General features: G+C 33.5%; 1 protein-coding gene across 2 annotated transcripts in view; it reads right to left on the bottom strand.

Annotated features, from left to right (window-relative positions):
- The window catches only part of LOC110099393 (putative MO25-like protein At5g47540), a 36,902-nt gene extending 24,064 nt beyond the window's left edge, over positions 1-12,838 (bottom strand). For both annotated transcript variants that reach the window (XM_020826518.2, XM_020826520.2), the window contains exons 1-6: positions 12,479-12,838; positions 10,153-10,314; positions 9,825-9,943; positions 9,522-9,596; positions 7,205-7,298; positions 5,110-5,169 (exon numbers count right to left, since the gene is read on the bottom strand). In XM_020826518.2, coding sequence (XP_020682177.1) covers positions 5,110-5,169; positions 7,205-7,298; positions 9,522-9,596; positions 9,825-9,943; positions 10,153-10,314; positions 12,479-12,598 — 630 coding nt within the window. In that variant the 5' untranslated portion in view covers positions 12,599-12,838. The remainder of the gene's footprint in view (positions 1-5,109; positions 5,170-7,204; positions 7,299-9,521; positions 9,597-9,824; positions 9,944-10,152; positions 10,315-12,478) is intronic.
- Positions 12,839-13,440: the final 602 nt, after the last annotated feature.

The raw sequence follows: 13,440 nt of genomic DNA, 5'->3' as shown, positions 1-13,440 counted from the left end.
CTAGAGATTTGGGAGAGAGAGATCCTCCTCTCGAATAGAAGATCAATTGTATCTTGTTATTTTTCTTCCGTTAGTTTGATTATTGCAATAAAATTACAGTTTTCTAATTTTTCATTTGGATTTGTGGATCGTTCTTGCTGATTTCATCAAGATAGTTTGGTTTTACTTGAGAATTTCAAGTATTTTATATCATTTTGACAACCCAATTTCCACTATTTTTCATCAAAGTTCAATTCCGCATCACAAAAAAAACCTTTGCATACCAAGATAAAGCAGCCCTTATATTCACTGATTTGAAAATATTTGAATCAGCTAGACCATTTTCCTACTCTTTCGTGAGAAGTTCTCGATGGGATATCTTGACGTTGAGATTATACATTCATTCATTTCAGATTTGCATTTGACCAGAGAATATTCAACTAGGCCCCTTGACCCTAACCATACAATTATTAGATTATCAGAAGTAGATTACTCTAAATTTTTTTTCATAACACTCCTATTATGTGAATGGTTTCCTGATGCGAATGTTAAAACTATTTCACTTTGACTCATCCTGGAACCTCTTATCACTCCAATTTGTATTTATTTTCCATAACTTTGTCTCCACTATTTTAATTAGGGCTTTTTATTCTCTAGGTTATATCTTTGGCATACCCCTTAAGTAGATACCGCTATTGCTCACCTCTCAAGATCGTCTGTGGCCAAATCTCTCGTTAAATTAGATGTTACTAGGCCTCTGAACTATATAAGGTATGGATTGGTCATCTTTTGTGGCTATTGGGAAAATTTTGTATTTGAAAACATTCCTTTATGCAATTACCTTGCAAAATTTTTGGACACAACTACTATATTTGTTACAAAGCTCATCTAGAATTAAAAAATCATATATTATAAATCCATACAATCAAGATGGGGTGAGATAATACATGCAAATGATCAAAATATATCTTCACTTGGGGTGAGATCAATACATCACATATAATTGGCTACCTCATTACAATTAGTGCTAGAGTTAGACCTCCTCTAGTACGATTTGTGGTCTGGGAAAAACCAATTGAAAATTAGTGGCCTAGGATGTCCCAAATTTGAAGAGGACAATCCCAAAAAGAGGGCATATGATCGCTCAAATCAAGAGTAACACCTGACAAGCTTTTAGGATAAATGGGGGGTGAAGAAATGAACCTAATCTTACATCAAGAAGGAAAGAGTTGTAAACTATATAAGTAAAAGATTAGATCAAATATGTGAGATGCCTTTTAGTATAATAGATGAAGTTTATTTGAAATTTCTACGGATAAGCATGCTCATAATAGAGCACTATCAAGATGGGAGGCCTTTTGGTAAGCTACACAAAGAAGGATAAAGCCATGAGATTAAATCTAGCATAAGACAAGCTAGAATGGTACATGTTGAACCAAAGTAAACAATAACTTGCATAGTTTTGGTAGGGTCGTCATTAAAAGTACCTTGTGCTGTAAGTGACATAAGGTCAACACAAACCTTTTACAACTGATCCAAAGGTCTGGCAACAACAAATGAGTTCATGTAGCTAAATTCCTCCTTCAATAAGTAAAACCTTGACCAATTACGAACTATATAACTCCTAATCTTCCAACTACTCTAACACATGAGCTTTGGATCGCAAAGCTATCATCTCTTTCTCCATCAATCTTTGACCGAAGTACTCTCACCACGAGCACCAAGGTGCTTGTGGAGTTCATTCTCGTGGAGGCTTAATTAAAAGTGGAAGTGAATGTGAGAAGTCATTCCCTTCTTGCTCTCATTTTGATTATGGCAATCATCTTTCATAGCAATGTTGGGCAATTCAACAAGGCCCCTAATGCCACATTGCTTTGCATATGTTTGTTCATTTTAATTATAATACAACTCTTCTTCAGGATCAATCACGATCACTAAGGAGAGAGCTATAATCACCTAATTCAACACTCTTTGACCATTTGTCAACTTCTAATATTGTTTCATCCTCAAGTTATGTTGCAACTACCTCATTAGATAAGGCTAGGTATCGACAAAAGGATGACCAAAACAAGTCACTAAAAATGGACTGACTCTTGGATCAGTTAGACGAAGTCCCTGAAATAAGAAACTTCTCGAGAAAGGAGGGATATCGGCCCAGAGAAAACTAGTTGAATTTTAGATTGTTTCTTCTTCATATATGACATATAATCAACATTTTTTTCCAAGCTTGACATTTCTTCTATACCACTCATCCTTGTAGCTGATGGTGCTCCTTTTGTTGTTTCTGGTATAATCATCGATTTACATTACATTTATTTGTCTATTTAAATATTATAAATGCAATGTAACATTTTAGCCTTCTCATTATGTTTTCAGTATCTCAAGACAAGAAAGGCATTGTATTGAAGCTGGAGAAATCTACTACCTAAAAAACATGATCCCTTTTATCTTTTCAACCATTTCTCCATATCAATAGCATTACCGTCTAAGTCATCCTCCACCACTACTAAGAGGTTTAACTACCACTCCATCTTCTTAGTCTAAGTATGACTTTAATGCTTATGAAATTGATAAGCATCATTGTCTTTTCCTCCATCTAACATAAGTCCCAATAGTGCCCAATTTGACTTGGTTCGTTTGAACATTTAAGGACTTACTCCTATTCTTACTGATTTTAAGCCATCTTTATTGATGAACATGTTTGTGTTTACTTGTGTATGTTTTTTTGAAATGCAAATTCAAGGTTTTAACCAACTTTCAAACTTTTTCTAAAGAAATAAAAGTTCAATTTCTACTATAATTAAAAATGTTCATATTGATAATGCCCTTGAATATATAGAAACTCAATTTCACTCGTGTTGAAAAGGGCATCATTCATCAAATTATTTTATCCTTATACATTCAATGAGAACGACGTTGTTGAATGCAAGCATCTTCATATGTTTGATGTTGATCGTATAATGATGTTTTATATGAATATTAAATGTTTTTTTTTTTGCATTTTTTGAATCATGTTATTTTAACTACATGCTATCGCATCTCATTTATTGTTCTTGTGGGATGTATTTACCTTTATTAATTTTCTATCCGAAGAAACCCCCTTTTTCTTTCTCTCAACCCACAATATGTTTTGGTGTATCGGTTTCATGTATTCATTTTGTATTCCTTATAAGCTTTCACCACGATCAATCCAATTTATTTTTCTAGATTACTATCATTCTTAGAAAGGCTATCATTTTTATTACTCGCTTAGCAAAGGCATTTATATTTCTACATATGTGACATTACAAGAGCCCTCGTCATATTATGCCTCCACTTCTTTGTCCCAACCATCCTCCTTAGCCATACCTCTTCACTCAAACGTGCTTATACATTCCCCTCCTCTAGGTGCATAGTAAACGGCCTCATCCTACTTCAACACCAGCCCCCCTAATAATGTTTGTCCAAATCAACTAGGCATCAACCTCCTAAGGAGCTAACTAATCTTCACTTATCAATAGACATTCTCAAAGCTAAACAACCATCTACTAATCATCATATTTAGACCTATATGAACTTGCTTATTTTTCCTAAGTTCGTAGTTTTTTTCTTTCCCTTATTCTTTGTTTCTATTTCTAGAACATATGAGGAGACTTGCAACATTCCAAAAGGAAAAATGATATAAATATTGACATAATTTCATACTTAATTGGCAAATATAAGATCTTGCTTCTACTCCCCTTGGCCTTAAAGCAATTCCTTGTTGATGGGTATGCACCATACAATATCATTTTGGTGGTTCTATTGATTGGTACAAAGTTTGCTTGGTTGCCAAGGATTTTGCACAAATCCATGGGCTCATTTATTTTGATTATTTCTTCCGAATTGCCAAACCCAATTCAATATGAATTATTTTATTTGTCATCATCAATAAAGGATGGTTGCAATTTCAAATGAATGTAATTCCTTTCTCTATGGTGACCTTGTTGAAGTTATTTACATTAAGAAGTTATAGGATATTTTTGCTCGAGGAGCAACCAAAGTAAACTTAATAAGGCTATTTATAACTTAAGAAAACTCCACAAATCCCTCAATCTATTTATAGCTTTATTATTTGGGATGTTTATGACGTCAACATTCTTTTTTACAAGGAGTGATCACAAAGAGGTTATTAAGTAATTAAGTTCAAAACTATCTTAAAAAATTTTGGTCACTCCAATATTTTTTGGGTATTGAGCTTGCCATTAGCAAAATTGGTGTTTCATTATCCTAATAAATATATGCAACAAATCTCTCGAAGAAAATTGATCTTTTCAGGTATGCAAACTTGTTGACACTCCTTGATGCTCAAAATATTGTTAATGTAAAGGAATAGTTTGAGAATGTTTCCCGTTATCACACATTTGCTGGTAAAATGATCAAACTCACCATACCAAATATTCTCTTTGTTGCAGGGATTGTAATTCAAAACAGGGGTGGGTGGGGCGCTACCCTTATGTAGGTGAATAAATCAAAATTGGAAGTGTCATGCCCTCTTTTGCTTGGAAAATATTTTCAGTGTTCCACCTAAACAAAAGCTGATATTGTTTGAGTTTAAATGTCATGTTTTTGGGGAAAGATATTATTTCTCTTCAAAAAAATATACATATATAAAACAAAACAAGCATCCAAAATGGTTTCAAATAAAGTTTGAGGCATAAAGGCAAAAAAACATTTGTCAGAAAAACCAAAGTATTTAAAAACCTGTGATATAAGTGCTGACAGAAGATTACAAGATGTGTTCCAGTAGCCTAATGGAAAAAAAAGTTATAATTTATAGCCATCTTAAGATGTCCTAAACTCAACAGATGTCCTACAATTGCACATAATTCTGAAATAGCTGCTAGAATCACATAGCAGATGCCTTCCAAACGGTCCAGTGAGCATAGTTACAAAAATAACGCAAGTACAAGAAACTCCTTAGAGAATAAAAAAAGAGATCAAGTTTCCCAACTTAATTGTGGAAGTAGTGGCAATGATTTTAACACTTTGATGAAAAACCTTTTAACTAAAATTAACCTTGGCCTACGTTGAGAAAATAAGTTGTGTACAACAATGCCTAGAATACTAAAATGTAGAACACAAATAGCTTCTACAAAAAAGATTGCGTACCCAATCATAGTTTTTAGAAAGAAACTCCGCTACAGTTGATTTATGCCTTGTCAAAAGCTCCTGAAATCAAATGATAACACAATCCATCTGAGTTGACATTATTAATAAAGTACTAATATTATTTCTAAATGTATCAGCCTCTCTCTCAATGGTAATTTAATATAAACATGAACAGCCAAGTTCACTTTGGTTTCATCAGTAGATAATTCAGGAAAAACACTGATCCATTGGGATAGTCATTTGCTCAACAATAGAATAAAGAATAGCAAACATCATCAATAAGTTTCATTTACAACCAGAGAAGTATAATCGATGCCTTAAATAGATGTTGTTCCAATAGTGTTTGTTGCTCTATGAAGGTAATACTTCGTGCAATGGTACGCGCATAAAGGCTCAACTGATTTATCTAGTTAATACAAATTTTGATCACAGTTGTACAGGGCAAAAGCTATGATTTACGTGTAAACTCTCATTGTATTCTAAATAACAATCCACTTTCATTAAAAAAATTTGTAAATTTATTCTGTATAAATAGCATAACGGTCTAAAGTAGAAAATGTAGTTAACACAGCCAGCATAATTAAGGAATTTCTATAGCACAAACGATTTCATATTTTAAACTGACAGATACCATTAAAACTAAACAAGCCACTTCTTTTGGGTCATATATTTACAGAAAATGTTTTCTCACAGAACAAATAATAGAAACTCCTAAGAAAATAGTTGTTAAAATGAACCTCATGGACTGCCAAAGTTCTTATACAAGGAAAGGTAAGCTGATGTAGCACAAAGATAAAGGTCGAGAATGGATAACAAACTAAGATTCTACATCAAGATTTGACCCGTTTATCATACATAACACTTCATGCAAACCAATGGACGTCCCATGATACTCTTAAAAACATGTGAGAATAATTAAGAAGCTTAGTTTGAAACCCCTTGATGGGTAGGTAGCTCATACAAATCAAGTAGGTAATAATCTTCATAAATCAATTGATTTCAATACCACTCTAGTTGTCTTAGTCGGCCAATCCTAATTTTCTTGTATTTGAAAACTTTAAATTTTATTTTATTACATTATTTTCTTTTCATTTATATTAGGAGAAGTCTCTTAAAGTTTTCCAAAATTGTCTAGGCTAGAAGAAGACATATAAATAGGACCTCACTCTGTACCTTTTTATTCGTTAAATAAAATTTATTTTTTCTCGTGCAAATTTTGTGTGGAATGTTGATATGGCAGTAGATTCAATAGGAGGGGGCCAGCCGATCCAGCAGGAGCGGAACCAAAGCCAGGTTCATGCGAGGACGGGTCCTGGAGTAGAAATGTCGGCCCCCTTTGTGGGGCCCAACAACATTAAGATTCATTATGAGAGGAGGAGGACTAAGGAGGGAATTAGGGAAGGAAAGAATTATAATTTGAAATTCAATTAGGAGAGGGAAATTAATTATGGAAATGAGGGTTGTTTGGGGGAGCTTAATCAGGATTACCTATGTTGTTTTTTAATTAGGTGCGATTTATTTTGGTTGCTCTAGTTTTCTTCTTAAGGGTTTTCTAGCGGCATCTAGGTGGTTTGGGGGGAGCCAATCTCCAAGTACATAGTACTCATGAAGTATTTCAATATTTAACCAAACACCCTTAAGCCTAGATAGTTATATCATCATTCATGTCATAATTCTTTTGAATAATATACACGAGATATTTAAGCCTATCACCCTTGAGTATGACATCATCTTCCAATAATATTTACTGGTAATTATTTATTTCGCACCCATTAAAGTGCATATCATAACTCAATTTTCATTTTTCTAATCCTACGCTCCTTACAAGATATTTAATCCTATCAGCCTTCCTACGCTCCTTACAAGATATTTAATCCTATCAGCCTTGCGTATGACATCATCTTCCAATAATATTTACTGGTAATTTTTTATTTCACACCCATTAAACTGCATATCATAACTCAATTTTGACTTTTCTTTACACTGGACTTGAGATAATAAAATAAGAAAGCAAGTTTAAAAAAAAACACTCAAAGTATGAGAAAAATAAGTTCTAACACAACATATATCAGGTAAAAGTATGTTGTATTTTCACCTTGAAAGTTGCAGATGCATCAGAAGCTATATCAAAATTTGGAAGCTCAATATAATCAAAGAACTTTTTCATGTATTCTGACTCCAAAACATATCTGCGAGAAAAATAAGTCTAGAAAGAAATAAGAAGTTCTATAAAAAAAATTTATAATTAGAAGACAAATCTATTAGGAGAAACCGAAGCAATATTAGATATTATAGAAGAAGAATTAAGATTTCCAGAGAAAGTACATAGAAATTAAAATTCAAGATTCTTAGAGAAAGTTGCAGGAATAGTTGTATGTTCTTTCCAATTTCTTTTATGAATATACTTGAAAATAATCAAACAATTTAAAACACTTCATCACCAAATAATTATTTTTCTTCATATCTAGTAAAAAAGATGAATAATGATATCATCCAAGTATCCGACTAATATCTTATGAAATAAAATTCTTATCAAACATAAATATTTAGGAGTTATGAATGGGAAACATCACATCAGTCGATCCCAGTGTCATCTTCAAAAATAAGGCAAACGCAATCAACAAGAATTAAAAATATCTTCTTTATAGCTTTCTCAATCCGCAACAATCATAATTTACATTTAATTTATGTCCTTTTGTAAAAAGGCCCTACAATATCTATAAAATGACTCTTTTGTTAGCAAGAATAATTTCCCTCCCTCCTCCCTAGCTTTCTCTATGCTGATATTTGTTTATAGGGATAAGATGTTATTCTTTTAGAAGGATAAAACCTTTTCTTCACACAGATTATACCTGAAATTAATTTTTAATTAAAAAATTGAATGGATGAGAGTTGAAGTCACTAAAAGTTCATTAAAAAAAGCTCTCAAGAAACTTGGATTCAGAGGAGTTCGAAGATATGAACCTAGCAATCAAGTGCCACTACATTGTTGCACCTCCCCCACTGCCATATTTTCATGAGAGATGCCATGATGATGAGAAATCCCTGATGTCCTTGTGACCACAAATCATACCAATGTCTTCAATTCCTTCAAAGACTGCTTCACCAATGGCTTTGAATTTAACAAGGAGCTTTTCACTTTCCTCCTCCCCATCATTTAATCGCCTGCACCAATGCAGGAAAGCGCATGCACTTTTTTTCCATTCCCTTCACCAAGCCCTCTGCTTGACCTAATGTGCTCATGATCTCAACTATGCTCCCAGCTTGACTGTAAACATTGAAAAGTAGTGCCTAGGAAGATCAAGCCTTCACAATGTTCTCACGTAAGTAGAGAATCTGGTAGTATAGAAAGAACAATTAGAATATTTCCATAGGTTTTTGCACCTCACCCTCCGTTGAGTTTCCCTATACTTTTATTTAATCATGTGATTTTTTTTTTTTATTTAATCATGTGATGAATAACATTTATCCTTCCAAAAGAATGGCAATATACGTTTATATATGTATGTGTACACAGTTACATGTGTACTTGTTATTCCATAAAATAAACATTTTAATTTTGTTATTCTATAAAATCAACATTTAAATCTCCATCATATTCTCATCATGTGATATCGGATATCTGTAAAACCTATGCCCTCTTAAACAACCAATGCTACTTCTACAATACCTAATAATTAAAAAAATCAATACTACTTCTGCATGTTATGCCCACCCAATATACCCATTCAATTATATAATAAAGTCCAGCTGTCTAAATCTATCACATCTAAAGATCACTTGATCCTCGACAAAATAAATTAATGATTATAAAAAATTTACCCTTCAATATGCAGATCAATCATACATGTATTTATTTTTTGTTCTTTTAATCCTTTGCCCCTCTTATTTCACAATTTTCTCTTCATTGCCCTATCAGTTAGGAGCAATTCACCGATCAAGTCTATCAGTAGTAATTTACCAATTCGCAGATCAAGTCTACATCACATGGATATAGCACACCAAAGGTGCCTCATTTTCAAATTTTGTTGAAAGTACCTCTATCAAAAAAAATAAAATGAACCTAATGCTTACATTCATATCAACCCACTTGAGATTTTTGCTATGTCAATCCACAATTACTTTTGAAGTTGATCATTCCTCCATCGTATATTCTACAACATACATAACTAAAAAACATATCATATATGAACAAAAATTCATAAAAATGTACATCAATAAACTCACAAACAAAAAATAGATATCTATAATAACTAAATAAAAAAAATCAAATAATAATCAAGTTATAAACATACAAAAAAGAATATTCCAACTAATAGTTAAAACATAAATCCCAAAAAAGACGATTAATATCGAATATCAGGCAATCATATACATAGAATTCCTCATCAACAATTTACACACAAAAATACCTCGCAATAGATTGATGTCGAATACATTCCCTCAGCATAGCTCCATAATGTAAAGCAATATCCATATTCTCGTATCTACAAATAACAAAATAATAATAATTGTCAGCCCAATTAAAAATATATAAAATTAATAGATTAAATTTCTAGTTTCTGTATTAAAATTGCAACTATCATGAAGTACTCAAGAAAACCTTTTTTTTTTACAATTAAAAAAATGTTTTGCAGTTTCTCATCAACAAACTCTAACTTACAATATTGTTGAACTATTTATTATTTTAATCACTTCAAAAGTTAATAGCTCACCCAGTTATCAAAGTATCCAAAACATCTTTGTTTGTTTCCAGATAGTCAGAAGCAATTAATCGTGAGTGGACCTGTTGCCTTTGCAAATTTGCAACTACTTGCGTAGCATCTTTTCGAGCCTGTAAAAATAAAGGAGTAAATGTAACGGAATGAGCACCATAGAATATATCATTACAAACAATTAAATATTGATAAAAAGAGGAAAACAAGTATAATTACTCTGATATAGCCTGAAAAGCCATTTAACTAATCAGCTTGAGAAGTCTTTTGAAGATATATAATAAGCAATAATGTAAGCAATAAGCATGCACTGTTCAAACACATGTACCTCAAGGTTAAGTTTTGGAAGACAGGTTATTAGCAGACGCAGTGTGTTTTCTTTGAAAAACTCTTGTGTCAGTTGCGCACAAGCTTCAGACACTGGTTCAGCTTCACTATTCCCATACAGAATAGATTTTAACTCCCGGAAAAGTTTTGAGAGTTCAATCACCTGCAGCAATAATGTATTGCATAAATTTGACAATGACCCGTAAAGATCAAAAGTAAATAAAATCAACATACATAATATAAAAAAATACAGGAATAAAGAATTCGTGTACAAAACACACTAAATTTTGCATAATAAGCCATGGAAGAAAAATATACATAAAAGCATAGGAAGATGGCCTAAACAACATAAAAGCCCAAAATATAGCAATACTTAAAAAGACTTGATAACACTAACGTCCAAAAGAAAATGTACAACAACAACAATAATAACATCAAGCCTTTATCCCACTACATGGGGCCAACTACATGAATCTTTTTTCTTCATTGTGTTTAATGATATAAAATATACTCAGACACGTCCTAACTGTATATCTAGACTCTATGGCATACATAACTACTGATGACAACGATCACAATGACAATGATGGTAATGAGTAGCATGCACTGCATTAACAGTCCACTGCTTCGGAGTAAGGGTGTCAAAATGGGTTCTCGGATCGGGTTCGGGTTAAACCAAAACTGACCCGACTTCAATTGACTCGACCCATGCCAGCAAAGGGAATCCAGATATTGCCTAAGGAACACACTACAATCAGCCATCACGAAAAGATATGGGCCAAGCGCATTAAGAAAAAAACAGCCCAAAGATTAAATACCCGCATAGCCAACAAGGAAGCAAGAAAACATAAAGAAAATATAAAAAATATCTAGCTTTGCTTGCATCAAAGTAGTTTGGGTAAGTTTCCATATAAGCTATCTAACACAAGTTTATTTCAAAACTAGCAATTAATACAACGAAGATGAGAGAGGGCGTGATCATGCTGATGGAGATGATGAGGTGACATAAGTGACTTGGAAAGTCAAAATAATAACTTGACTAGAGGTCATCTTTGGTGGCGGTGATCAACAGGTGGCCAAAAGGACAAATTTGGGCTAAAGAAATACGTGAAAAGATTAGACTGAATCAAGTTCGAGACCAAAAGCATGATAATGACATAACAAATGGCATGGCTGCTACATAAGACCCAAATACAAGAAATAGCCCAAATAATTCAAAGGCCAAAAATAATAACAGGCTAAAAAATCACAGCAATACTAGGGTCCAAAAGAAAATTACATAAGAAAAAAAATGCACCCAAAAATGTTTGAGTGACATTAAATCTAAACTATTTGGCATGCATAGCTGTTAATAACAGCAACGATGATGACTGTGATGCCCTGTTAGATGATGAAATAGAAAAAAAAATGGTGAAAACTTCGAATACAAGTTAAGCATGCATTGTTTATTAAACCAATTAAATTTTTTTAATTAAGCAATTTAGGCTTGCAATACAGCGACAAACTCATTACTCTAAAGAGATGGCAATAATAATTAATTTGCAACGTTTTAAGCAAAATAGTTAGTGCTGATGAATAGTGGTTCCTTTCTTAGCATAGTTCCTTATGTTGAATAAGTTAATTTTGACTTTAAGAAACCACCATGAAATGGATAAAAATTAAAGAATTTAGGTAGTCATTATTTTTTGTCCTTTTTTTTTAAAATAGGTAGTAATTCTTTAGGTGCGCAACCTTTGCATCCTTGGATTCAGCTCATCTTCGGTTCTCAAAAAACTATTGAAAAAACAAAGAAAGGTTCTGAAATGATTCAGCCTCTTAAAAGACCAAACTTGCTGGAAAACCTGTCTGAAGAAGTAAGATCGGGACCATGAAATAACTCCCATTGCAATCCATCTCTCATACACATGCAATAATCAAACAGAAAGTGATATAGCAGAGATGGAATGAAAAAACAGAAAAGAAAGGGATTGGTGAAGTTTCAAAAACTTTGATGGTCCAACAAATTTCTTGAAAGGGAGGAAATTGCTCAATTGGTGTCTTCTACTCTTCTCTCTCATTTATATCCTATTTATTTACTTCTGGGATTGGAACTATGACAAACAGAAGATGAAGTTTTAATCTAATCCTAAAAAATATTTTATGAAAATAATTATAATAATGCAATACAGGGTGATGGAACATATACAAACCAAATGTTGACATCAGAAACGCCCAAACAAACAATGAATACAATAAAATCACACAATTGCCGCCGGGAAGTAAAATTTCAAACAGTGCGAGATTAAAAGCGAAGGAAGGATGTAAAATTGCAGAGAGTGAAACCGGACTTTCTCCTCGCACTTGGCCTCGCGGGTACTCCAGTTGAGATCGATATAGATAAGAAGGTCGCGAGTCTGCCGCACGACTTCGGCCGGCGTACGAGGCTTCGACTTGAAGAGCCCCTTCATACTATTCTTCCGATTGGAGCAACAAAGCCTTCCAGATTGCACTGGTGGCCGGAGGCGCGGTTGCTAGGGCTACAGGCAGAGGGGAAAAGAGTTCGACTTGCGCTCTCTCCTCGACAGCAAGTAGCGAAGCAGCGCAGCTATTCACTCGGAAAGCAGAAAATATCGGCGTGGGAGATCACAGGAGAGATTGTTACGTGCGGAGTCGGCGTTCGATTCTTTTCCTCTCAACACGGGTGAACAGTAAAAGAACCGTCTGTATTTTTAGAAATTATTGGTCGGGTACAATGAAAATGCGCCACATCACCTCCTACGTAGTATTGGGTACCGAACAGTACCAAACAGTACGGAGCTCGGTACTGCCCAGTACTCAGTACTTTACAGTACCCAGTACTTTACAGTACCAAATAGTACCGTGCTCGGTACTACTCAGTATGGAGCTTAGTACTGCTCGGTACTCAGTACTTTACAGTACCGAGCTCAATACTGCTCAGTACTGTAAATACCGAACGTAAACTGTGTTTGGTGACTTGACCCAATAACTTCCCCTTGTATTTTTGCTGTTTTTTTATTATTCACTGCCACAAAATTGGATAATTCTTTTTGAGATTATTAAGTACGGAATTCAGACAAAGGAATCATTTTATTTGTAAATTTGAATGGTAAAATTGCATTTATTGTTTATCTTTGTGATTTTATTTCATTTTTACTATTTAAAATCATAAAATTGAACGATTCTCTGTGTTCAGACTCCGTACATAAGAGACGCTTGTCGGTTCTGATATCTAACAAATCCCTCTTCTAGGTGTATAGGTTGATTTGATTTATAGTTGTTAGTTTTTTAC

Source organism: Dendrobium catenatum, unplaced genomic scaffold, assembly GCF_001605985.2.
Source record: "Dendrobium catenatum unplaced genomic scaffold, ASM160598v2 fragScaff_scaffold_1105, whole genome shotgun sequence".
NCBI classification, from domain to species: domain Eukaryota; kingdom Viridiplantae; phylum Streptophyta; class Magnoliopsida; order Asparagales; family Orchidaceae; genus Dendrobium; species Dendrobium catenatum.
Note: the sequence above shows the minus strand (reverse complement) of the source record. Positions and strands in the feature narration are given on the sequence as shown.